The 27,986-nt window shown below is 41.0% G+C and overlaps 1 protein-coding gene across 2 annotated transcripts in view; it reads right to left on the bottom strand.

Annotated features, from left to right (window-relative positions):
* Positions 1 to 24,625: 24,625 nt before the first annotated feature.
* The window catches only part of LOC140194566 (potassium/sodium hyperpolarization-activated cyclic nucleotide-gated channel 1-like), a 255,750-nt gene continuing 252,389 nt past the window's right edge, over positions 24,626 to 27,986 (bottom strand). Inside the window, exon 8 of one of the 2 annotated variants that reach the window (XM_072251785.1) lies at positions 24,626 to 26,383. In XM_072251785.1, coding sequence (XP_072107886.1) covers positions 25,512 to 26,383 — 872 coding nt within the window. In that variant the 3' untranslated portion in view covers positions 24,626 to 25,511. Of the gene's footprint in view, positions 26,384 to 26,558; positions 26,576 to 27,986 lie in introns of those variants that run through there. The other variant, XM_072251786.1, reaches the window with a different exon arrangement.

The raw sequence follows: 27,986 nt of genomic DNA on the forward strand, positions 1-27,986 counted from the left end.
CGTTCCCGTAGAATATCATGATCATAGAGCCTGTGTTCCAGGCTCTGGTCAATGGCGTCCTTAGGGACTTTATCAACCAATTTGTCTTGTTTATCCGGGCAATATCCTAATCTTCTCCCGTAACCTCCAGGAGCACACCCTCCATGTCAGCCAGGTTCTTCAGAGGCTCTTGGAAAACAAGCTATTTGTTAAGGTCGAGAAATGCGATTTCCATGCCCATTCCGTCAGTTTCCTGGGATACATCATTGAAAGCGGGCAGGTGAGAACGGATCCCGAAAAGATCCGAGCGGTGGCAGAGTGGCCCAAACCCACTTTCTACCGTCGCTTCATTAGGGACTACAGCTGGGTGGCAGCAGCCCTTATTCAGCTCACTTCTCCTGTGACCCCCTTCCACTGGACCCCCGAAGCGGACTCAGCCTTCTCAGAGCTTAGGAGGTGTTTCACCTCCGCTCCCATCCTGGTCCAGCCTGACCCATCTTGCCAGTTCATAGTGGAGGTGGACGCCTCCGACTCTGGGATGGGAGCAGTCCTCTCTCAATGCTCCATCCCCGACCAAAAGCTTCATTCCTGCGCCTTCCTCTCTCGCTGTCTATCCCCCACTGAACGGAGCTATGATGTTGGGAATCATGAGTTGCTGGCCGTTAAACTCGCCTTGGATGAGTGGGGTCACTGGCTGGAGGGAGCAGAACACCCATTCATTGTTTGGACGGACCATAAGAACCTGGCATACATTCGGACAGCTAAACGCCTTAACTCCCGCCAGGCCCGTTGGGCACTGTTCTTTGGCCACTTCAACTTCACCCTTACCTACCTTCCTGGTTCCAGGAACATAAAGTCAGATTCTCTCTCTCGCCAGTATGTCTCCCAGGAAGGTTCTTCCAATCCTGATACCATCCTTCCACCATCCTGTGTTGTGGCTGCTCTCACCTGGGAGATCGAGTCCGTAGTTAGAGAGTCCTAATAGACTCAAGGCTGATTTATGCTTGTGCGTACTGGCTACACCGTAGGCCAGATTTATACTTTTGTGTAGCCCTACGCCGTAGCGAGCATGCGTAGTTGTGTCTGCGTCGCTCTGCAATTCACTGCCAAAATGCTAGTTGGCAGCGGGGTTTTTATGCCACTGTGTTGAGTTTCTTCATGAGAGACATGGTCGAGGAAATGTAATTCAAATATTTCTGGATGTCGGCAGGCAGATTTGACTGTTTGGTTCATCATCTCCAACCATTTATTTCGCATCAGTGTACAGACATGGGGGAGAAAAGCAACTGGAAATGTGTAGGAGGAAATGTGATGCTACCAAGTGGACCAGTCACAGTTGTTGCGGTCTGCGTCACCGCAACGCGTGAGTAACATTTTTGGGGAGGTGCACATCACCCTACGGTGTAGGGTACATGGTACCTACAGCGTACATTTGACGCAGAAGTATAAGTCGGGCTTCAGCCAGATCCAGGCAATGGCCCCCCCAGTCGCCCCTTCGTGCCTGTCTCTGTCTGTTCTCAGGTTCTTCAGTGGGGGCATAGTTCCCGGTTCGCCTGCCATCCTGGAATCGGCCGCACCCTGTCCCTTTTGAAGCGACACTTCTGGTGGCCCACCATAGATGCTGACACTCGCTCCTTCGTCTCCGCCTGTACTGTGTGTGCCTGCAGAAAAGCCTCCCATCGACCACCTGCTGGGCTGCTTCGTCCCCTACCTGTCCCTGGCTGCCCTTGGTCCCACATAGTTCTCAATTTCGTCACTGGACTACCCCCTTCACATGGTAACACAACTAGACTCACTATTGTGGACCGTTTTTCCAAAGCCATGCACTTCATAGTCCTTCTCAAACTCCCTACAGCCCATGAAACAGCCGACCTCCTTGTCCAAGACGTCTTCCGCCTACATGGAATCATCTCCGACATCGTTTCTGACCGGGGGCACCAATTCATCTCCCAAGTCTGGAAATCTTTCTGTCAAGCCCTCGGAGCTTCAGTGAGTCTGTCTTCTGGTTTCCATCCACGGACTAATGGTCAGACGGATGGAGCCAATCAGGACTCAGAAGCAGCACTGCGCTGCAATTCTGCCAGTAACCCATCATCCTGGAGCACCCATTTCACTTGGATTGAGTATGCCCACAACTCCCTGGTCAGCGCTGCCACCGATATGTCCCCTTTCGAATGTTCCCTCGGTTACCGACCCCCTCTGTTTCCTGCTCACGAGGATGACATCACCATGCCTTCAGTTCAGGCCCATCTCCGCTGGCACCGTAAGGTCTGGAGGGACGCACGTTCGGCTGACCGCAACCAGAGGATCGCCAATCGCCACTGAATTCCAGCACCCAACTATCAGCCTGGTCAGAAGGTTTGGCTCTCTTCAAGTGACATCCCCCTCAAAACCGAGTCCAAGGAACTCACCCCTCGTTACATTGGACCATTCGAAATCGAGAGCATCATCAACCCCTTGGTGGTCAGACTCAAGCTACCCAGATCCATGAACATTCATCCCACATTCCACGTCTCCCAACTGAAACCTGTGTCTGTCAGCCCTTTGTGCCCTCCTGCTGAACCCCCTCCACCCGCCCGGGTTGTCAACAATCATCCAGCGTACACCACCCGGTGAGTACTGGATGTGCGCCATCGAGGCAGGGGTCTCCAGTACCTGGTCGATTGGGAGGGATACGGCCCTGAGCAGCGCACCTGGATTCCCCACTCCTTCATCTTGGACCCTTCCCTCATCCGAGACTTCCATCGCTACAACCCGGGCAAGCCTGCTGGTTCGTCTGGAGACTCCTGTTGGGGGGAGGGGTACTACCACGGTCCCGGCCGTCCCTCCCGTTTATTCTTCATATTCTCCTAATTCACTTTTCCCCGTGTTTCTCCTTCTCCCCTGTGTGTGTCTCTCTCTGTTTATTTGTGTGTGTGTGTGTGTGTGTGTGTGGAAAATAGTAGAACTGTCACAGCCCTGGCCATCCCTCCCATTTATTCCTCATGTTCTCCTAATTCCCTTTTCCCCGTGTTTCTCCTTCTCCCCTGTGTGTGTCTCTCTCTGTTTATTTGTGTGTGTGTGTGTGAGGAAAATAGTAGAACTGTCACGGCCCTGGCCATCCCTCCCATTTATTCCTCATGTTCTCCTAATTCCCTTTTCCCTGTGTTTGTCCTGCTCCCCTGTCTGTCTCTCGCTCTATTTGTGTGTGTGTGTGTGGGGGGGGGGCATGGTGGGCGTGGTGTTCCTTTTGTTCTCCCGGGCTTCCTGGTAGTGGTGTACCTGAATCTCATTTCACCTGCAGCATAAATACCCCGGCTTTCCATCCACTGATCGCCAGATCGTTGCTTCAGCCAGTGTGGTAGTTCACATCCTAGGCCGCTTAGAATTGTGTATTCTAAGTTTTGTTTCTGCGCTTTTGTTTGCCGGTGTTAACTCTGTCTCTCTGTGTCAGTGTCCTGTGTTTAGGTTCACCAAAGTTTGAGTTATGAAGTTTTGGGTAAAAGGCACATTGTTAGAGCTGGGGAAGGCAGAAAATAGTAGTTTTACATTGAAGAGAAGGTGGGAAGGGATGGGCAAAGCAAACTAAATATCTGTGATAAGGTAAAGTCAGGATTCCTATGAGGATAAATTGTAGAGATCATCATGTTTGAGAGGCTAATGGGAGTAGTGAGAGAAAGCGGAAGAATGAAAATTCAGGTAAAAGATTGTTAAAAGGTATGAAATGCAAAACAGTAGACTTTTAGACATAAAGATTTGAATTTCTGCATGTGAATATCCTTAGTGAGCAAAAAATATGTGTTACTTTGCTTTCTAGATGGTGGCAGCGAGATACTATCAGGCCATTACAGAATTCTCATCCAGTGAAAGCTTTTTTATTTTTAAGCATTTTGCTTAATGGTAAAATAAAGATATTGGAATGACAACATGCTGCTTCTCCACAACTAAAGTTAAGATCATACAACATTCATTTATTTTCTTACATGCAGAGAACATCTAAATCTTCATCCCATATCTGATCCCAAACTGAGTCTGACCAGATAATCCTTTACAAACTAGCCATTATGGACCTCACTGGCCTTGCTTCAGCTTATCTACTACTAAAACCCACATCCATATCTTTAAACTTGACTATTCTTTGACCTTACTCCACGTTTCACTCTGTGTAAGATCCAAAATTCGTCTATATTTGTAGCTACACATTTTCACCCATCAGCACTATGATTGTTAGATCACATCAGTTCTGTCGAAAGGTCTTCAATATGAAATTTTAACTCTATTTCTCTTTCCACAGGTGCTGTCTGACCTTGGAAATAACTCAATGTATAACTCAGTCGGTTGATGGTTGGGTTGAGTTGTTCTCCAATCTTGGCAATTCATTTGCAAATATTCTGTCACCATACACATCATCAGTGCACTGTTAATTTGCGAATCAATGGTGCATTAATGATGTCTCTTCATACAGTGATGAAATGTTGGCAAATGAACTGTTGAGCTGTCTGACCTGCGGATTGTTTCCAGAATTGTCTGTTTTGTCCCAGTTAAATAATGCCTGAGTTTTAAAACTCATTCTATTTTTTAAATCCCTTTGAGGTCCTCTCTGCTCTGTAATCTCTTCCAGCCCTGTAAGACTGCATTGTCCTCCTATCCTAACTTCATGGAAATTAGTGGCAGCTGCAAAGGACTTACTTCAAAGCTCCTTCAAAACATTTCTCCCTCCACTTTTTCACAGACAGCTCAGTGCCTACCTCATTTGCCAAGCATTTTATCATCTGTTTCATTCGCTCTTTAAGTGGTGCAGTGCCTGCTAACACTTGAGTGGAGTGTTGGGACATTTTAGTTTAATTAAAACTACTAACTAATTGTACTGCTGGTTGTTGAAATTTACTACAAAAGATGAATGCCTAGACTCACTCTATATGTTTATTTTAATGCACGGTTCCTTCACTGCCAGCAGACTTTGGAGGTAAATCATGACTTTCATTGATTATTCATACTAAATGAAGAACGCATCATGCAGAGATTAGAGATGAAGTGGCAATTAAAGACATGCCTTGCTCATTGAATCTGTCAGCACAGTTTTCAATGATCAGTTATAGGAATTGTGTCCAGGGCTGGTCCCATTACTCATTGCAACCTTCTTATCCAAATCAATTCTGAGTTCATTCTGCAGTCACTCATCCCTCTGCATGCACTAGTCACTTGATCTGCGCATAGTTTACAGTAGCTCCCCATGCATGGGGATCAAACACGTAGATCACCGTGTCTCCAAGCTCCTGCATTGTTTCTCCTCTCCAAGGCCTTTTCTGCCACTGGTTGCCACAGGAAAAAAAAATCTTTATGCTCTCACTTGCTTTCCCTAAGACAGCATAGCAATGGACAACAGGTGCAAACTCATCAGAGATCTTCCGGCAGGTACTAAATATTGCTGTTTCAGATCCATACACCCCATAGTACATTATCTTTATGACCTTATACCCAGCTTCACAAATTTTTGTGGGATTTAATTGGTCATAAGTGTCATATGCAGTACATGCATGGAGAGCCAAGATATGGTGTGAACCAGTTTCTCGTGACAAGGAATGACAAATGAACTTCACGCTCACTTCTATTCCCAAAACTTTGAATTTTTTACTTTGTTTTTTTTTCTAACTAAACTGAGAGGGAGAATATGTCCCTTAATTTGATTTGTATCTGAGTAACACGTTACTCTGATTCTAAAATGGGTAATGAACCTTGGCAATTTGCAAGAAAAAGGATGTCGCAGTTATAAAAATAATAAGGTGTCTTGTAAAGCAATTGGACCGTACTATTTCACATCAATATATTTTTATACATGATATATATGTCTGTTGAACAATTAATGCATCAGTTTTATTTTTAAATAAAAATATCTTGCACAGGACAGGACTTTAAAGAAGTGACTTGAGGTAAGATTTTATATGACCATTTGTAATTATACAACAATCAATTTATTTCTGTGTAGCTGATACAAGTGTATTACTTTTCTTCTAATTTCTTAGCCACTTTTCTCACAGTACCAGAGCTATTTAAAAGAACTAAGTTGGACAGTTCAACAACCTTTTTTCAATCGTACATTTCCTTCATAGCAGTTTCTATTAAATTGAATATTCAGTGAGCTAATTTAGCTTTTGCACTTATTGGTAATGAGGCTGAGAAATAGGTCATATAAATGTCACTTGCAAACTACAAAATGCTCAGGGCTATGGTTTGTGAAGTTCAGAGTCAATGAGACATTTTCTGGAAAGCATTCTTATATTTCTGACAATTGTTTAGTCCCTGTGGATGGCCTCTGGCTTAATTAACTCTTATACATGTGCCTTGTTCTAATGCCTCAAGGTGTCTTCATCCATTAACCTTCCTGTGTGAATGAAAGAGTTTGAGGAAGAGGATGGGATCTGGGACATTAATAACACTTGAAAATAAAATGTCTTCTCAGAGCTTCACTTGGCTATTTCATATGCTGTCACAATAAAGAAGAACACATCATTCCATCATTGGGTGGAAGTCCTCTTTGTCTCAGGATGTGAAGAAGCTACTGCTTATGTGCTTGCACACCCATTGAGACTGGATCCAGGGAGTCATGTCGGAGAGACAACTCACGGTTTGGGGCCAGGTCACGAATCAGTGCCTGGAATGGTTCAGGATCAGGACCAAGAAGAGTTAGAATTAGAGTTACTTATTTAGAGATACAGCGCAGAATAGGCCTTTGAGCCGCACCCACCAGCAACTCACCAATTGAACCCTAGCATAATCACGGGACAATCTACAATGAACAATTAACCTACTAATCTGTACGTCTTTGGACTGTGGGAGGAAACCCACTTAACACGAGAAGAATATGCAAATGTATAGATGATGCCGGAATTGAACTTTGAACTCTAATGCCCAGAGTTCTAATAGTATCCCACTAACCACTACACTGCTGTGGTGGCCTGTTCGGGGAAACAGTGGCCAGGGTGGTCTGGGAATTTGGTAGGTGGACTGGTCAAGTAGTGTGTAGTTCAACTAAATAAAATGCAGGAGGTCTGCTTGACTTAGGTTATAGTATTGTAGAGCCAGGCAGGGAATGGCGTTATTTGATTTGAATAGTTTGACTAATAATATATTAGATTAGATTAGATTTATTTGTCACATATACATCAAAACATTCAGTGAAATGCAAACAACAGGAATTCTGCAGATGCTGGAAATTCTAGCAACACACATCAAAGTTGCTGGTGAACGCAGCAGGCCAGGCAGCATCTGTAGGAAGAGGTGCAGTCGACGTTTCAGGCCAAGACCCTTCGTCAGGACTAACTGAAGGAAGAGTGAGTAAGGGATTTGAAAGTTGGAGGGGGAGGGGGAGATCCAAAATGATAGGAGAAGACAGGAGGGGGAGGGATAGAGCCAAGAGCTGGACAGGTGATTGGCAAAAGGGGATACGAGAGGATCATGGAACAGGAGGTCCGGGAAGAAAGACAAGTGGGGGGGGGGGGACCCAGAGGATGGGCAAGAGGTATATTCAGAGGGACAGAGTGTAGATGTTCAGCAAAGCGGTCTCCTGTTTTCTCTGGCGGACAGAGCGTAGATGTAAGCGGAACAAGTGCTACACATGCCCTTACACTTCCTCCCTTACCACCATTCAGGGCCCCAAACAGTCCTTCCAGGTGAGGCAACACTTCACCTGTGAGTCGACTGGGGTGATATACTGTGTCCGGTGCTCCCGATGTGGCCTTTTATATATTGGCGAGACCCGACGCAGACTGGGAGATCGCTTTGCTGAACATCTACGCTCTGTCCGCCAGAGAAAGCAGGATCTCCCAGTGGCCACACATTTTAATTCCGCATCCCATTCCCATTCTGACATGTCTATCCACGGTCTCCTCTACTGTAAAGATGAAGCCACACTCAGGTTGGAGGAACAACACCTTATATTCCGTCTGGGTAGCCTCCAACCTGATGGCATAAACATCGACTTCTCTAACTTCCGCTAAGGCCCCACCTCCCCCTCGTACCCCATCTGTTACTTATTTTTATGCACACATTCTTTCTCTCACTCTCCTTTTTCTCCCTCTGTCCCTCTGACTATAGCCCTTGCCCATCCTCTGGGTCCCCCCCCCCCGCTTGTCTTTCTTCCCGGGCCTCCTGTCCCATGATCCTCTCGTATCCCCTTTTGCCTATCACCTGTCCAGCTCTTGGCTCTATCCCTCCCCCTCCTGTCTTCTCCCATCATTTTGGATCTCCCCCTCCCCCTCCAACTTTCAAATCCCTTACTCACTCTTCCTTCAGTTAGTCCTGACGAAGGGTCTCGGCCTGAAACGTCGACTGTACCTCTTCCTACAGATGCTGCTTGGCCTGCTGCGTTCACCAGCAACTTTGATGTGTGTTGATTCAGTGTAATGCATCATTTGCGTCAATGACCAACACAGCCCAAGTAGGTGCTGGGGGCAGTCTGTAAGTTTCTGGTGCCAACATAACATGCCCCACAACTTACTAACCCTAACTCATATGTCTTTTGGAACGTGGCAGGAAACTGGAGCACCCAGTGGAAAGCAATGCAATCACAGGGAAAATGTACAAACTCCTGACAGACAGTGGTGGGCATTGAACCCTGACTGTTGCACCATAAGGCATTGTAGTAACTGCTGCACTATCGTGCTACCTGTGTCTCCGTAGGAACGTCACTGGAGGAACTGTAACACACGGCTACATATTCCTGCACAAAATTTCAGAGTTGGGTGAAGCAGTTGAGATCCATGGATTAAATTCAACCTTGGAAATTAATAGAATTTGAAACACTGGGCTATAGATCTGAGCAAAAATGTTAGCAGAAAATGCACACTGATAATTCATTTTCTCTACAAATTCCTAGTGTTATGTTTTGTAATTCCAGATACGAATAGAAAAATAAAAACGGGAGCTGGAGATACTCATGTTCTTCGTTTTCCTTAGTGAGGTATTCACGTATGATGTGGTGATGTAATGACGTATGCCATTCACATGCTTCTTACACATAATCCATAAGGAATTATGTAAACAAAGAATGCTTAATCAAACAATATATTACTGAAATATTAAATACACTACACCTGGCCTCTAAATTAAAAAAAAACATTCAATTTGTTTAATGCTTTCCCAAAATCGTTGTCTAAACTCCATTAGGATAACTTCAGATGCAACTATTTTCTTTAATATAACGTCTGTTTTCGAGGAGGTAGGTTGATTTTATTATGCTATTTACCAGTAGTGTATAGGATGAATGTATTTCACTGTGTCACCTGACTTGGCATTTGACCTTCTCCATATTGGTTGTCCTTTGAAATTTCAGAATCTCTCTACTATTGTAATCTGTTATCCAGCCATATAGCTCTAGCCATCGTGTTGTTGCACGCACCCGAGAATGCAGAAACTCCGCACTTAAATTATCGGATGTCATTGCTTTTCCATTTGCCAAGAGACATTGAAGTGACAGTGATACACTTCCACATAAGAATAGCGTTTGACCTGCACGTGTTGGTGTTTTCTTTTGCCCTTCTTGTTGGTAGAAGCTGTGCATTTGAGATGTGCTGTTGAAATTATAATCGCAGTGCATTTTGTAGGTGGTACTGTTAGCAATCTCGATGAGGTGGTGGAGGGAATGAATGTTTTGGGGAGTTCACGGAGTGACAGTTAAATGGATGGCTATGTCCTGTATGGTACTGAGCCTTTTGTGATTGTAACAATTCTTAACCATGCGAGTGGTGACTATTCCACCACTCAAAGCATTGAGTACAGTAGTTGGGATGTTATGTTGAAGTTATATAAGATATTGTTGAGGTCTAATTTGGAGTATTATGTGCAGGTATAGGCATCTGTGTATCGAAATTATATCAATAAGATTGAAAAAGTGCAGAAAAAAATTGCAAAGATGTTGCCAGGACCTCAGGACTTGAGGGAAAGGTTGAATAGATTTGGACTCTATTCTTGAGAGCACATGAGAATGAGGGGAGATTTGATAGAGGAAAATAAAATTATGAGGGGCATAAATAAAATAAATGTAAGCAAGCTTTTTGCACTGAGGTTGGGTGAAACTAAAGCTAGAACTAATGGTCATGGGTTAAGGGTGAAAGGTGGTGAGAGTGTGGAATGAGCTGCCAGCAGAAGTGGTGGATACAACATTTCAATACTTTAGATAAATGTTCAACTTCAACATTTCAACATTTAAGATAAATTTGGGTAGGTACGCGGATGGGAGGTATATGGACTACAGGTTGATGTGACTAGGTAGATTGATAGTTGAGCACTAGATGGGCCAAAGGGCTGGATACTGGGTTGTGGTGTTCCAAGATTCTATGACACTGCTTGTAGATGGAAGAACAGCTTTAAGGTATCAAGCAGTGACTCAATTCCCCAGTCTTTGGCATGAACTTGTACCATTTATATGGCTGCTTCAGAGGAGGTTTTGTTACAGTGACTTCTTTAATACTTATGGGAGAGTGGCAAGGCTGGGGAGGTTGCTGTGGTGCTTGACAATTGTAAAGCTATTGATTGTTAAAAATGGTGTTTAGACGCTTTCTTGTAAATAATCAACATCTGGGACATATGTGAGATCAATATTATTTGTCAATTATCAGTCAATATTTGAAAATCATCAACATATATGTACATGCATTTGTGGGTTGATTTGTTTGTCGTGGAGTGGCTAATGGAAATAAATATCGTGCTTTTGCAAGCATCCCTGCTATTATGAATGTATATCACCTGTTTACCTGGTGAAAAATCTATCAGCTGCTATTTTTCATTCACACTAATTAAACCAGCATTTAAAGTATGCGATGGTGTAGCGAACCAGTGAATATCTGGTCCCTTATGACATCCTGCTTTTGATTGTCTAGCATATTCAAAATTAGATCAAAATGCTGACTAAGCTTTTACACAGGAGGAAAGGAAGCATTGCTGCCAGTTACTCATGGAAATGATTGAGTTCCAAGTTCTATAAAAGGGTTATGCTAACAGTCAATGAGTGACAGTTGCTTAGCTTTCCACAAATCTCTTTCACCCTCAACAGTCTCTCTGAATGAGTTACTTTTTATAGAAGCAGATCTCAAAGCAAGACACTTGGTTACTTTTCCTGTCTGTTAAGTATCTGCTTAACACCGTTAATTGCAAAACACTGGAACATTTATCAAGTATTATTTATAAAACTCAACTTGCCTTGTTGGTAAACACTGACATCACTTACAATTTTACAGTTTTGTGATTTATAAATGAATGCTACCGAATGTTTACATACTGTTGTTTTTGGAAAGTTGCTGTAAGCATAATAATTTCATCGTCGTTTAATAAGAAACTTGTTACAGAATGGCCCAAGTATGCCAAATGATATTTATTTGCATTCTATCATACCTTTCAATGAAGTTACTTGAAAAATAAATTGCCTCTAATTTATTAATAAAAATTGCTGTTTGTGGATTATTGGACAATGGATTTTCAAACTTCATTCTGAGTATTTTAGGAGAGAAAAAATAAAAGAAAGGTGAAATTAAGTTATCAAGAAACATAAACTAAGAAATACTACATGCACATAAAGGAATTCAAAATTCCAATATTTTTCCCATAGGGTGGTAAAATTGGAAGCTAAGACTATGATGAAGTAACAGATATATTCATTTTACAGATCTTCTTCACATAGATTTGAATTAATTACATTCGTGCTAATATAAAAACATTTGACATAAGATAAATTTGTAATTGTCAAACTTTATGGCACAGAATGTGATTGATTAGATTCACTCCAGATGAGAAAGGTTTATTGAGATTAATCCCTCTTCACAATTCTTGATCTTTAGCTCTGTAGGCTGTGACTCCATATGTAGCCATTCAGATGTCATACCCTATAATTCAATGATCTTACATCTATGTTACCTTGATATTTATTCCTCTGGAAAGGGGAAAAATCCCTTGCTTATCACTTTATCAGGTCTCCTAAAATGATACGTGCAGTCAATTAAAATTACTTCTCAGCCTTCTTGGTCAAAAGGAAAGAAACCCAGCTTGTCCAATTTTTCCACATAACTACAATTCCCTAATAGCTTATTTTCCACTGCTGTTACACTTTCCCAGTTGTGTGGTGACCATAAATGTGCTCGGTACTCTAGGCATAGCCTAGATGGTGTTGCATAAAGACCCAGCAAAACTTTCCCACACATAAATTCTTTGCTTTACCTTATAATGGGAAGCATCCTCTATGTTTTGTTAACCTCCTTATGTATCTGATTTGCAACATGATCATTGAAGACACGTATGACAATGCCCTTATCTGCTGAGAATTCTCAGTTTCCTTAGTTTTGCAGACGACACCAAGATTGGTAGAGGAACAGGTGGTGTTGCAGAGGCAGAGGTTCTGTAGAAGAACTTGGACAGTTTGGGAGAGTGGGCAAAGAACTGGTTGATTAATTATGCAGTGGGGAAGTGTGGGAGTTACGTACTTCAGTTAAAAAGAATAATTGTGCAAATTATTTTTTTTAAGTGGGGAGTAGATTTCCCCAGTGTTATTACTTCAGAGGACTGCCCTCGGCCCAACACATAAACGCAATTATGAAGAAAGCATGGCAGCGCCTTTACTTCCTTAGGAGTTTGTGAAGATTTGGCGTGACATCTAAAACTCTGAGCAACTTCAGTAGGTGTGTACTGGAGAGTATATCGACTGGCTGAATCACAGCCTGGTATGAAAATACAAATGCTCTTGAATGGAAAATCCTACAATAAGTAACGGGTAAAACCCTCCCCACCATTGAACACATCTACATGAAACGCTGTCGCACAAAAGCAGGGAACCCCACCACCCAGGACATGCTCTCTTCTCACTGGTGCCATCGGGAAGAAGGTACAGGAGCCTCAGGACTCACACCACTAGGTTCAGGAATATTTAGTACCCCTGAACTACCAAGCTCTTGAACCAAAGGTATTAACTTAACTATCTCCATCACTGAACAGTTTCCACTACCTATAGACTCAATTTCAAGGACTCTTCACCTCATGTTCTCAATATTTATTGCCTATTTATTTATTTTTTTCTTTTTGTATTTGCACAGTTTGTGCCTTTTGCACTCTGGTTAAATGCCTGGGTTGATATAGTCTTTCATTGATTCTATTATGTATTATTCTATTATGGGTTTATTGACTATGCCCACAAGAAAATGAATCTCAGGGCTGTATATGATGACATATATGTACGTTGATAATAAATTTACTTTGAACTTTGAGCTTTGTTTCAGAAATCAGATGTGCAATGGGATTTGAAGGTCCCAGTTCAGGATTCCTCAAAATTAATTGATAGGTTGAGTTAACAGCAAAGAAGGTAAGTGCAATGTTAGCATTGATTTGAAGAGGATGCTCTTTTGAGTCTTAACAAAGTATTGGTCAGTCTGCATTGGAATATTGCAATCAATTTTGGGTCCTACATCTAAGGAGAGACGTGCTGGCCCTGGTGAGGGTCTGAGGAGGTTGACAAGAATGATGCCTGCAATGAAAGGCTTAACATATGAGGAATGTTTGGAGCTTTGGGAGCAACTTAACAGTTGTTGTTATTGAGTCAATGATACAGGGAGCACATAGCATTGTATCTGGGAATGTAACAGGAACTAAGGGGTCCACACTGTCAGATCACTGACTTACACATAACATATCTCATCCTCAATATTCACACAATGGACATCACTTTTAGATTGCACAGAGGATGGATTTCGGCCCCTGAATAAATAACATTCCACTATTGGCAATAGCAATTGGTCTCCTAAACAATAAAACAATCTCTGAATGCTCAGGGTTCATTGCTAAGAGTTCGAAAAGACACAAAATGGGCTGTTAAATCACTTTCACCTGTTCTAATCTATTATAAAATTACTTATCTCCATCTATCTAACCACTCTAACCACAGCGTGCATAACATTTAAAACAGAACAAACATCTCAATAACAAGTATATTGTTTTGAATACTATTTGGTGGATGGGGGGGGGGGGGCAGGAGAATGACCTAGCAGGGGAAAGCCACAGTAGTTGGATCTCTGGCACCGAGATCTGGCTCAAAAAGTGAAGTGGGAAGAAGGTGTGGGCTGTAGTGACTGGGAATTCATTGGTTACGGGAACAGACAGGAGTTCTGTGGAAGAGTACGAGCTTCTTGGATAGTATAATCCCTCCCAGGTGCCAGGTTTAGGGACATCTCAGGGCGAATCCAAAGCATTCTTATGGAGGAGGGTGAAGAACCAGATGTTGTACCAATTACATAGGCAGGAAGGGTGATGGGGTCTTCAAAGTGAGTTCAGAGAGTGAGGTGCGAAGCTACAGGACCTCCCAGGTGGTGATCTCAGGACTGCTACCCATGCGACATGCTAATAGATCTAGAAATAGGAAGGTAGTACATTTTAACACATGGCTAAGGAGAAGGTGCAGGTAGGAGGACTTCAGATTTTTTGGTCATTAGGCTCCCTGCGATCTTTGCGGTGACTTGCCCCACTAATATGATTAACTGGATACTGAGGCTTTGGTCCTACTCTGGGGATTTGGGTCTAAGTACGACTTGGAATGTTATTGCTGTTGCTCACTTTTGTAGCTTGCATGATCTGTTCTTTTTCTCTTTCTCTGTGGGCATTACAGGTTGGTCTTATTTTTTTAAATTGGGTTATTTCAGGTTCCTTGCTTTGCGACTGCCTGTTAAGCAAACAAGTCTCAAGGCTGTATCATTTATACATTTGTTGATAATAAATGCACCTTGAATATTTGAACCTTCCAGGAAAGGTGGGACCTGTACAAATGGGACAATTTTCACCTAAACTAGAGAAGGTCTAGGTTTGTTTGTGCTTTTCCAGGGGCTTAAACCGGAATTGCAGGGGAATGGGACCCGGAGTGCCAGGACAGCTAGTGGAGTTATCATGGTAAAGTAGATGTTAAGCCTTCATACAAAGACAGGAACCAAAAGATTGAGCATGGTATTACTAGTGTTCTATATCAATGGAAGAAGTATTATAGGTAAGTGAGATGTACTTAGATCATGGATCAGCATGTGGAATTATGATATTGCAACCATTAGTGAGAGCTTGGGCAGGTGGGGCTCATTAGCCTTGGACGGCAGCCCACCTAGGAAAAGGAAAACTTTGATTTTAAACCTCCGCTGCCTTGCAGTCATACCCACCCATGGGAAAGGCTTCAGGAGTAAACCCTGAGGAAGAAATTTGGAGCCGGGGTCCCTAAGGCGGTTTGATGTTGTTTACAAAATTCACTCTGGCAGCCTCTGCAACGACATTAGTGCCAGGCTGTATCGGCGCTTGCCCTTCCCTTGGACTACATCAGTGACGTGGAGAGGGGGAACCCTCTGCATGAGCAACAGCCAGTTCTTCAAATCTTCCCGCCCAGGCTTGTGCCCTGGAGAGGACACAGTCCACCAGAGGTGCAAACCCCATGATTCCCCTGGGATCGATGGCTGCCTACTAGTGAGAGTTGGTTGCAGGAGGGGTAGGACTAGATTATGGGGTTACATTGTTTTTTACATAAGCGAGGGGAAGGCATTGAAGGGGGAGGGGTGGCATTATTTGTCAGGGAAACTATCACAGCAGTGAAAAGACCAGAGTAGACTAGATGGCTCCTTTACTGAGACTATACGGGTGTAACTGAGGAATAAAAAAAGAGATGATTACGTTATTATTGGGGTTATATTATGGACCAATAGTCAGCTGGATATGGAGCAGAACATTTGTATAGAGATTGCAGATAGATGCATGAATCATAAGATTGTGTTAGTAGGAGATCTTAACTTTCCACATTTTGATTGAGACTCCCATAATTTAAAAGGACTGGATGAGATAGAGCTTATCAAATATGTTCAGGAAGTTTCCAACTAAAAAGAGTGCAATACTGGATCTTCTATTAGGGAATCAGACATTGAGGCGATGGAAGTTTATGCAGGGGAACACTTCAGATCTACTCATTAGAACTCCATGAGCTTCAAAGCAACCACAGTGTGTAATTATACTGCAAGCCTGGTTCACTGGTTTATTGGGGTGACTGACGGTGGAAGCTGCATGGCCTCGGCTGTAGCAAGGACTCAGCCTCATGCCCTAGGCTTGCATGTTGCAGGAGTCCAGGAGGGGACACACCAGAGGTGGTGAGGCATCCGTGCTGGATTGAAGGCCTGCCTCTTCCATTGTTGCTGCTCTCCACTGTTCGCTCTGGGGGAAGACAAGCTGAAGTGTGTGTGTGTGTGTGTGTTTGTCTGGGGGCTGCTGTGAACTGATTGTTTTTGCTGAAAACACACATGCATATCAATTTACAGGACATGTGACTCAGGGAGTTGGACTATATACATATATATTTGTGTGAATGTATGTTTACAGTTATTTTGCAAGCTATGTTTGACTGTTGGTATTGTGTTTTGTAGCTTAGCCTGGGAGGAACGCCATTTTGTTTGGCTGTATTCATGAATATTTATGTATGTTTGAACTTGAAGGAGATGGTACGGCCCTCAGGATGAGATTCTAAATTGGAGAAACTGTCAATTCTGATAGTATCAGTGAGGATCGGGTAAGTGTGGACTGGAGTAGGTTGCTTTCTGGCAAAGGGATGCTTGGTAAATGGGAAACATTCAAAAGTGAAATTTTGAGAGTACAGAGTCTGTATGTTCCTGTCAGATTAAAAGACAAGGATAACAGGTTTAGGGAGCCTTGGCTTTTGAGAAGTATTGAGGCCCTAGTAAAGAAGAAGAGGGAGGTTCATAGCAAGTATAGGCAGCAAGGAACTATCCCAAGGGCTTTGAGAGATATATTAAGGGCAAAAGAATAGCAAAGTCCATCTGAAGATCAGAGTGGCTATTCATGAATGGAGGAGATGGGGGAGATCTTAAATCGAATTCTTTCATCTGTATTTACTTGAGAGACAGACACAGAGTCCATAGAACTGAGGCAAAGCAGTAGCGAGGGCATTGACCACATCTTGATCACAGAAGAGGATTTGCTTTTGCCATCTTGAGGCAAATTAGGCTGGATAAGTCCCCAGGGCATGTCAAGGTGTCCCCTCAGACCTTGGGAGAGGTTAGTACAAAAATTGCAGGTGTCCTGGCAGCGGTATTTAAAATGTTCTCAGCTGCGGGTGAGGTGCTGGTGGTCAGGCGGATAGCTAATGTTATTCTGTTGTTCAAGAAGGGTTCTAAGAATAAACTGTGTCAGTGGGCCCGATAGCAGTAGAGGGTGATTTATTGAAAGGTATTTTAAGGGACAAGATATATAAGTATTTTGATAGGCAAGGTTTGATTAGAGATGGTCAACGTGGTACATCATATCTAATCAATCTAGTAGAGCTTTTCGAGGAGCTTTCCAGAAAAGTGGATAACAGAAAGGCAGTGGCAGTTTGCTACATGGACTTTAGCAAGGCCTTTGACAAAGTCTCTCATGGGAAGCTGGTCCAGAAGGTTCAGGGACTTGGCATTCATGTTAAAGTAGTAAACTGGACTCAGCATTGGCCTAGCGGGAGAAGCCAGAGAATGGTAGTAGATGGTTGCCTCTCTGACTGGAGGCCTGTGGTTAGTGATGTATCACAGGGATCGATGCTGGGTCATTGCCTTTGTCAAATATATTAAAACTGAGATTGGGGGCATAGTGGACAGTAAGGTTATCAAAGCTTCCATAAGGACCTGGACCAGCAAGAAAACAATGGTCTGTAAAATTGCAGATGTAATTTAGTGCAGATAAGTGTGAGGTGTTGCTCTTTGGGAGGACAAGCCAGCGTAGGATTTTCATGGGCACTGAGGAAAGCAGTGTAACAGAGGGATCTGGGAAAAAAGATCCATAAGTCTTTGAAAGTGGCATGACAGGTTCAAAGTACATTTATTATCGAAGTATGTATACATTATACAACCTTGAGATTCCACTCCCATCAGGCAGCCATGAAACAAAGACACCCAAAAACCCCATAAATCTAACACCCGTGCAGATAAAAAAAGAATCCATAAGGAAATAAAAGAATAAAATAACCCATAAAAATAAAGTGTAATGAAAAATAAGCATTACGCAACCAGTGACCACAAGCAAATAGTATTTCTGAACTGAAGTCTGCAAGGAGAGTCCCATTGTTTAGCACTGAGCTGAGTAAACTTCTCATGGAGCAGCGATCTGAACCAGCCCAGGGGTTCATAAAGGGAGCTTTTGGCACATTGGCCTTCATAAATGAAAGCATTCAGTACAGGAGTTGGAATGTTTTGTTGAAATTGTATAAGAAGTTGGTGAAGCCTAATTGTAGTATTGTGTGCATTTCTTGTCACTTACCTACGGGAAAGATATCAATGAGATTGAATGTGGACAGAGAACATTTACAATTATGTTACCGGGACTTGAGGGCCTGAGTTATGGGGTAAGATTGAATAAGTTAGGACTTCTACTCATGAAAAGAAATTACATTGATCCTTCAAAGATCTAACAGCATTTAAACCACTGTTAAAGCATAATCTGTAGCCAATGTGAGGAGTGGGTTTTATTGTCATTGTATGATTTGTTTTAATATAATTAATGGCCTGACATTGGAAGAAAGACAAAATGTCACCAAAGTAATGAACTAAGAGATCTTTTCCCGGACTATTAAATTCTAATTCAGAGACTCTTCAATTCTGATGTATATACAGGAAATCTAAGTACGTATTTGGGTGGATTTACTTCCTGTTGTCTGTCAGCTCCCCAACCAGCGATGAGGCAATGGAATATCAATTAGCCAAACTAATTGATTTAATGATTTAATCAGCTGGAAAATCTTCCAAGGTCTCTGATATTCATCATGGAATTAAAAGTAGACGAGTTTCTTGTTGACTCAAGGATCAGTATCAAATTACCTAGACTTTGTTTTTGTTAGCCAAACCACAACTACGCTCCATTATTCAGGCTGTGTGTTAAAGATGGTGCTCTTCCCTGAAAACCATAACTTCAGACTTTAAAACTAGTCTTAGTTTTAGTGAAGGAATATTTGGGTATCAAACAGAAAATTAAGTTGTTAGTTCAAACATAAAAACGTAGATAATTCCATATTGTTGACTCGCAGCAGTCACACACAACTTTTAATCTATGAATTTTTTCACACATCTCCAAAGTTTCTCAGTTGCGGATGTAAAATATTCAATTTGCATACAGTATTGTAAGCTTAGAAAATGTGTACTTGGTATTCATCTCAACAACCCCCAATCCATAAAGCCATGTATATGCAAACAAAATCGGTTTTAATCTTCTCCAGTGCTATTCAGTCTTTTCCCACAATCTTAAAGCAGAGACATTGACATGATGTAAAATAATAATGCACTTTCAAAAAGCAAATAGGTTGCAATTGTTTTCTCAGTCCGAGAGATTGGCAGCCAGTGGTCACAAATTTGAAGTAATCGGCAGTGGAAATTAGCAGAAATGGTTTCCAAACCGTGGATTAAGAGCTGGAATATACTCCTTGAATGAATGGAGGAATTAGATTACAAAGCAGTTTGCAAAAAAAATGTACACTTATTTGCCGAGTTATTGGGAAAAGAGTTACTGTAAGGGACAAATAGGAGAGTTTGTCCACAGAGCTGGCATAACTGCCTGTTGTGCTATGATTCGAACACCTTCTTTGACTAATTGCCTGCAAAAATAAACACACACGATTACACCTAAAACCTAAGCTTTATCTGAATATCTCACAAAAATGCCAGCACTTGTGTTTCATTTATCATTAATCCATTTCTCTCTCTAATGGCATAATTACTCTAGATTGAAGCTGATATTCTCCATGGTGACTGTTTCTGTGATGATGCATCAGGGAGGGCATACAATTTCCAGTATTTTTAGTACAGTAATTTGATTTGACAGTTCATAACCTCACCAGATGTATTCTGAATGAATCAATTTTCTGAACAAATTCCTTTGTGGCTACACAAGTTCAGTGGCATTTATCATTGGCATTTAGACAGGTTTACACTCGGGCAACGAATACAATATGGCAAGTTTACAGGAGAATGGAATCACAGAGAAACAGACACAAATGAGGTTGCTTCTCTAATGTGACCTAACATCTGCAATGTTTAACACACATCAGTTCAGTATGAAAATAGCAGAGTGCTTAAATATGAAATCAGTGTCATGGTTTTTAACAACAGCAAAGTTATATCTTTGACTGAAATCAATTTCTTGCAAGTGATCATGACAGTGGAAAGACTTGCTTTTGTGAGTGGTAAAACAATTCTATTTTTAAGTTAAATCGCAAGCAAGAGAAAATCTGCAGATGCTGGAAATCCAAGCAACTCACACAAAGTACTGGAGGAACTCAGCAGGCCAGGCAGCATCTATGGAAAAGAGTACAGTCAATGTTTTGGGCCGAAACCCTTCGGCAGGTCTCCGACTCCTCATCTTTTCTCTCCAGTCCTGATGAAGGGTCTCAGCCTGAAACGTCGACTGTTTACTCTTTTCCATAGATGCTGCCTGGCCTGCTGAGTTCCTCCAGTATTTTGTGTGTGTTGATATTTTTTAGTTGCTTTATTTGTGTTATTACATCTAATAGCTCTTAACTCTTTCTAATGTAAAAACTCTTGTTAAGCTACAATGTTTCTGTCAATATATCTTGTGCAATAAGTAAACTGAATATGTGCAGTACTGTGCAAATTTCTTAGACACACATAGACATATTATATACATATATACAGCTAGTGTGCATAGGATATTTGTCAACATGGAGCGGAGTGGAATGCCTTGGGGGGGGGGGTTGTGGGACAGGTGGCAGAGAAGGAGTGCCAGGGGCAAGGGAGGGTGGAATCGGTGCGGGTGCAGACACACACAGCCCTGAGACACCAGGCAAGGTCATTTGATTCCAAACAATTGGTTTATTGATCGTTACAGATTTTCTCTCTGGTGCTTCCCACTCCCTCCCCTCTCCCTTCCCCTTTTCCAAACCATGATTCCCCTTCCCTGCTCCCTTTCCACTCTCAGTCCACAATAGAGACTCATATCAGAATCAGGTTTATCATCACTCACATATGTCATGATTTTTGTTTTGCAGCAGCAGTACAGTGCAATACATAAAATTACTACAATATTGTGCAATAGTCTTTGGCACCCTAGTTGTATATATGTGCCTAAGACTTTAGCACAGTATTATATTTACCCAAATTAGTAACAAAATAAAGCCAAGAAAACAGGCCAATGGGGCCAATTGGAGAGTTTATGTTGCAGACTAGCCAATACAAGCGGAGTCTTCCCAGCAACCAAGTCACATTAAAGCTTAACTTGTTATCACTGAATGTATTGGACTGCCTGGATCTTATAAAGATAATTTGAAAACACATACTGTTAGCAGACTGTTGAGCTTTCATGGTTGTTAAGAGTGTAAATAGACAAGTGTTCCAGTCTTGAGTGTTTAAAAGAAATTTCAACAAGGTACTTCATGGTAGGCTGATCTACATGGGAGACATGGAGACTTGATGGAGTAGTTGCAAAATTACCTTGGCCATAGAAGACAAAGGTTTGTGGTGGTAAGGGGATATTCTGACTGGAGGTTCTATGACCAATGTTCTGCAAGGATTGGTGCTGGGACCTCTGATATTTGTGCTAGGTATTACTTGGATGAAAATGCAGCTGTGCTGATTAGTAAGTGTTTAGATAACACAAAAATTGAGAAGTGAGGAAAGTTGTCAAAATAAATAGCAGGATATACAATAGCTGGAAATATGAGCAGAGAAATGGCAGGTGGAATTTGATGCAGACACATGTGAGGTGTGTGTAGGTCAAATGTAAGTGGAAAGTATTCAGTAAATAGCAGGATTGTTAGGAGCACTGGTATACAGAGGGATCTCGGAATGCCAGCAGAAGGAGAAGGGACTGTTAAGAAGGGGTATGGCATATTTTTCTTCATTGGTCAGGGTGCTATGCATGGAAGTCAGGAAGACATAATGCAGTTGTATAAAACTTTAGTTAGGCCAGATTTGTATACTTTGTGCAGTTCCAGAGGGAGATAGATATGTAAATGTGTGGTTTAAATAGCATCATGATTAGCAGAGATAGGTGGGCAAAAGGACCTGTTCCTGTGTTGTACTGTTCTATGTTCTATGAGTCTTCTCGACCATGAGTGTACTTTGCAGGCAGTCTCTGTGATAGCTGATCCTGGAGTGGGGAAGGGTTGGGGTGCTCATCTGAGGTACAGCTTTGGTCTTCAATCCTCTCTGCTGTATAGATGCATGTAACGTAAAAGCAGATTCCAAAAGCTATGTTTAAGCAGCAAGTAGCTCACCCCATGACAAAGCAAAGTCCTTCTATAAGGCATGTCAGAGGTGTGATGGATGACAACGGCACCAACACGTCCTTAAGCTCAACACCTTGCAGGACAAAGTAACCTGTCCTGGCTTCCCTTCTGACTCCCTCACTACAGGCATACTTTTGACAGAAGGATTACTCATGTTCATTGAACTGGCTGACTGTCACCTTCTCAAGGGCGATAAGCTTTGGCCCAGCTAATATCCCATTAATAAAATGGAAAGATGCCTATGGCTAACAGGTGAAGGTCAATAGGGCTTTACTGCAGTAAATAGCATACTATAGTCAAAGTTTAGAACCATCTAATATAAATGGCATTTGGATGAGATACCATATTCTAATTAAGAAGTCAAACTAAACTCTCAAAGGAATTTAACAGCTTCAGGGAAGAAAACTTCCAAGGAGAAATTAAAGAAAGGCCAAATGTTGAAATGCTGCAAGTGAATCTTTCTGCATATTGGAGTCAAAGTTGTGCAAGCCTTTCAAACTTCTTCAGCCACGTGCTAAGTGAATTATTCTTATTGGCTTCCCCTATAGTCATGCACCAACAATTTTTTTATTTCCTTTATGTAGTAAATGGGCAATCAGCCACTGCTTCCTTATGTAGCAAATGATTAAAGCTGAAACTTCCACAATCATCATAAATTGTCTGGCAAAGAATATGTGCAACATGCCATTATAGTAAATTCATTAGTCCTGAACAAATGAGGGGTAAGGAAACAATACATCTCTACATTGCTGGGGAAGAGCATGTCTCATTTCAAAGTACTAAACATGGAGAACAGTTTTCCATGAAAGCATTTCTTTTATAAGATGATCATATGAAACACCTCCCTGATTAGTGCCTTACTTGGATAATGTTTGACTTACAATGTTTTACTCCTTTCATGTTTAAAGTTTCAGTGCAAGCAAAGACAGCAAGAAAATAATTAAGCTCATCCACTGACTAGGTTGTCCTTCCACAAGAATTTTACATTCAAAGTTTCTTCCCATAGCACCAATGTCCATTACTGTACAAACTCACATCAGCTGTTATGCTATATGGAGTTAATGCCAGGAAAGCTACAATGAAATTGTGCAGGATAATCTCATCTCAGTGCAATTTTATATACAATATATATATATATATGAACTATTAGAGGTCATGGTGTCAACACCAGAATTCAGAATAGGTATATAAGTATATATCTATGTATTCTTTTATATTTTACATTATGTTAATCCTATTTCAATTTCTGCACATATATTAATATATACATTAATTTGTGCCATCTGTGACAAGGATAATCTGGTTTGAAAAAGATAAACTTTGTCCTTAATCCCTTAGATAGTGGCCCCTGTCCTTCCTTTCCCAAATATCAACACTTAAGTAAAATAGCAACCATCTGGATTTCTAACATCTTTCTCTGAAATTCTTAAGATGGAGATATTTTTAAAGTTTTCATTTTTATACATATGAGTATAAAATGACTACAATTTAGGCACACAATAGCATAAGAATGTAATTTGCAGAGATAAGCTTCAAAAACAAATGCAGAAGAAAACAAAAACAATTAAAGGAACCCAAAGACACCAGAAGGAACCTCACAAATCACAGTTTCCTATTGAAATAAATCCTTTTCCTTTATTTGTTCCATTTGATTTCTTGATTAATAAATCAGTGTTTTGCATTCCAAAAATATGTTACTATTTGCACTGCATATGATAAGCAAACATTAAGTTAAAGCCATATTCTCTCATGTAGCGAAGTAACTGAAAATAACAATATAGTTTCAATCTTATATCGGATTCTTCAATGAAATCATACACAACTTTTTCACTTTCATTTTGAGGGGAAATGCTACTTGGGAAATATTGAAGGAAATAAAGATAGCCACACTTTTGAATCCGATTGGAAACTCATCAATGAATTAATTTTGATAAAGAACCAAATCACTTTGAAAGGTGATGTGACTTTTTAAGATTGTTTGGAGCTGCATTAAGACCAATAACCTCACACTTTAAAATAAAAATACAGAAATATATCTAGAGAATGCCAAAGCAAGTAAATGTAGAAGAAACTTACAATTAATACTCACTTTAAAAGAGTCTACAATATGAATAAAATTATGAGAGTATGGCTTTAAATATTGTCTTTCATGATGTGTCTTAAAGCATCATACACAGAACAAATTGGGAATGTTTTCTAAAACTGTAAATTTTAAATTAACATATTACATTACTAAACACAATGGAAATGAAGAAACAAAATAAAGGAAAAAGACCAGTTTAAACGCTTGGAAGTGTCATTTAACCAATAAAACTATTATTTTAATAAAATAAGACATTGAAACATTACAATTGTGCAGCATGGTACCTACAGATATCATGAGATGCTGTCTTTGACATTTTTTTAAAATAACCTTCCAGGCCAACAAGTTACTTATTTTTCAAAGCCGAATGGAAAATGAGAAGGAGAAAAGGAATGGGAATGAAAAAAAATCCTAGTTACCACAATAAGCATATTTGCATTTATATTAGCATCAAAGACATGGATATTTCCTTTCCTCCACATGTACTGTATTGTTGTACGTAAATGTCCTTTAGCTGAATCCATTTAAATGCAGCATACATTTAACACTGAAGCTAAAATGAGGAATGTCTTGTCTATTTTAGCAGAATGTCAAGATGGGTTTAAACTTGGTCCTTAGTCCACCATTGAACATGCAGAAGTATCACCCAGAATAATACTGGAACAGAATTTACAGAATAACCTATTGAGAGTTCATTACAAAACATATTGGGTGTCCCATGCTTTGTTGATAAAAGACACAATATCTTGATGAGTAGTTCTCCAGCAAGAAACACTGAATGGTGGAGTGATGTTTATGGAGCAGCATTGAAACACCTAAAAACCCTGTCCCAAACTGGATTTGCATTGCTGTGCACTCAGAGAATTTTGTTTAAACAATAATGTTGATCCAGTTGGTGAGTTACTGTTCCTCTTCTCTTATTTTACAAGAGTTTAGAAAACAATTCAATGTGTTCAAAATCCATGGGGAAGGAAGACTGGTAGTTTACTAATTAGAACTCTGAAAATTAGGGTTTTTAATCCTTTATTCTGTTATATTTTACATTTGTTGAGCTGTGCATGTCATGAGGACAGCAATGTCCAGTCTGTCAGAAGATGATGAGACTCTCCTCATGAACAATGAGGTTGCCTTGTAGAATGCTGAGCAAGGATTTCAGTGTTCGATATTAACAGGGTCAGCAATAAACAAAAACTGTTAAGGTCATAAATTAGAGGGAAATCGTGGTCTTCCTTGATCAGTATCTGTACTTAAGACTGCGGATGTTTCCCTTTTTTGGGTTGGTGGAGCTGCTTGTGTCCCTCGTGGTGGTGGTATTGCTCCTGAGGACATGTGTCGGAAAAGGGACATTCTTTGTGGAACAGTGCTTCGGATGCCTCCTTGAGGACCTGGACTTTGCGTGGTTGGGATTGAAGCAGGAACTGGTGCTAATGGTTCTCCAGAGGATGGCTGTGGTCTGATCATCATTGGTGTCACCTCGTGAGGCAGAGAAGGTTGAGATGCCGAGAGAGGTCTTACATCTCTGCTTAGGTTGCTCGTTTGCAAACCCTGCGTGCTTTTGTTGGAATCGCGCCTCTGGGCAGGGCTGTGCACCGGCTGTTGTTGCATCAAGGACATCTGTGACACGTTTGGTGAACCATATTGGAAAGTTCGGCCTGCCAGAGGACTCTGAACAGAGGGACTTGGAACTGCAGCAGTAAAAGAGCTGGGTGAGGGAGCCACTGCCTGTGAGCTGGGTGACGGGGAATTCTGATTGGGTACAGTCTGAACCAGCTGAGGTGGCCTTGTGGATGGTTGAGAAGACGGCGAATAAGTATTCAAATTTGGTGAGGAAATGTGCTGAAAATCTGACTGAGCTATATTTAGTGGCTGTGACTGCATAGAAGCTCTGATGATTGAGTTGCCAGATAATGGAGGAAATACGCCGAATGATGCAGTGAGGGGTGTTTCTATGAATTGCACCATCTCCCGGTCTTGTTTCACCATCTTTTTTAGAAGCTCTGTCTCTTGGTTATCAAAAACACCAGTGTTCAGATCTCTTTGAACTTTATGTAATAGGAGAGAGTTCTTCTTCCCTAGGAAACAAGACAGAGATAAATGCAGACATGTGCAAATTGGAAAAGTTATCGTTCTCCATGCATAATGACAAATTTGATAAAATTAGTGAGGATAACCCCTTAAAAACAGCATAAAAATATGGAAGGGCTATCCACCTATCTTTCCAGATGAACCCTCCTTTTTTCCCTGTATTCTGGATGTAGTTCAGTCTGGAAAAGTAAAGATGGAACCTTTTATTGACATTATAAAAATATATAGTACATAAATAGCCACCATTTGGATGTGTACTCTGTTACCATATCTTATAATGCTTACATGGACTGAGTAAAAATCGAAGTCAAATAAAGATCTATCCTGGGGAATAAATCTTTAATAAAAGTCAATACAGTGGATTCCAGTTAACTGAGACACATCAGAACCAGTACATTTTGGCACAATTAAGTGGTTACCCCAATTAGCTGAATTTTCATGGAAATAATTAAAAAGGTATAAAAAAGACAAAATACTGTTTAACTGAGTAACACATTATGTATTTAAATGAAATTTAAAATACATTAGAGCACTATCAATACTACCACAGTATTATAACATTGTATATTAGTTCCTAAAAGTTATCGACGGAAGAATTCGTACAGAGTACTCTGCTATGTTCTTTTGATTGACTGGAAAAAAATCAGCGCAGACAACTAGTGTAGATAATGGACCACCTTCATACAATACTGTCGACAACCGCATCCTCCAAATCTTCATTTTCATTGTAACATTCAAGGTGATTGTTGATAACTTCAAATTCTTCATTGTTTCAAACTTGTTGACGCAGTGAGATCATTTCATTTTCATTCCTGGCCATTTCTGGCAACTCCAAAACCGAATGTTTGAAATCATAGTGAGCAAAATAGTTCAGAATTGTCTTATTGCTTATCTCCCACCAACTTACATGACAAAAAAAAACACTTTGTGTTGAACACAAACACATGCAGCTGACCCTATTTAAGAACTGTTTGCTTTAAACACAGTGTATAGTCTAACAGACCACAAGGGCATACGATTGATGCTTCCTAGAATTTGTTTGGCCACAGTCTTCTCACCCAATTAAGCTGCATTGTGTCCCATAATAAGCAAAGGAATCTTGGCTAATTTTTCAATTAATATTTGTTCCTTAAGAGATCCAAATAAGTGGCTGCCCAATTAACCAGAATCCACTGTATGTGTATGTTATATTGAAAAAAATGGCTTGAGATACATGATGGTCCAATAGGCTCCATCACCACATACGCTATTTATTCCAAAGCATTTTATTTTGATTTTTTTTAAGAAGTGTTAGATCGCAGTTCCATGAATGAAAATGTTGTCATAATTTGGCAATTACACTGGTCTGGTCTTTGCAACTAAAAGAAAAAAATAATCACATTGGAGAATGAAAATGGCGGCTTGAATCTGCTGTATCATCGATGTCAAAATGGAGCCATTTTGAGGAAAATTCTAATAGAAATAGGCATGTTCAGTACATTGTCAAAGTTTATTAAGAAGACATTGAGTTGCTTTACAAGCCTGTCTTCATGACAAATTCCCAATATTTTGGTGCACTGGATTTATTTATTTATTTATTCGGCAGTGGAG

The sequence above is a fragment of the Mobula birostris genome, chromosome 3, assembly GCF_030028105.1.
Source record: "Mobula birostris isolate sMobBir1 chromosome 3, sMobBir1.hap1, whole genome shotgun sequence".
NCBI classification, from domain to species: domain Eukaryota; kingdom Metazoa; phylum Chordata; class Chondrichthyes; order Myliobatiformes; family Myliobatidae; genus Mobula; species Mobula birostris.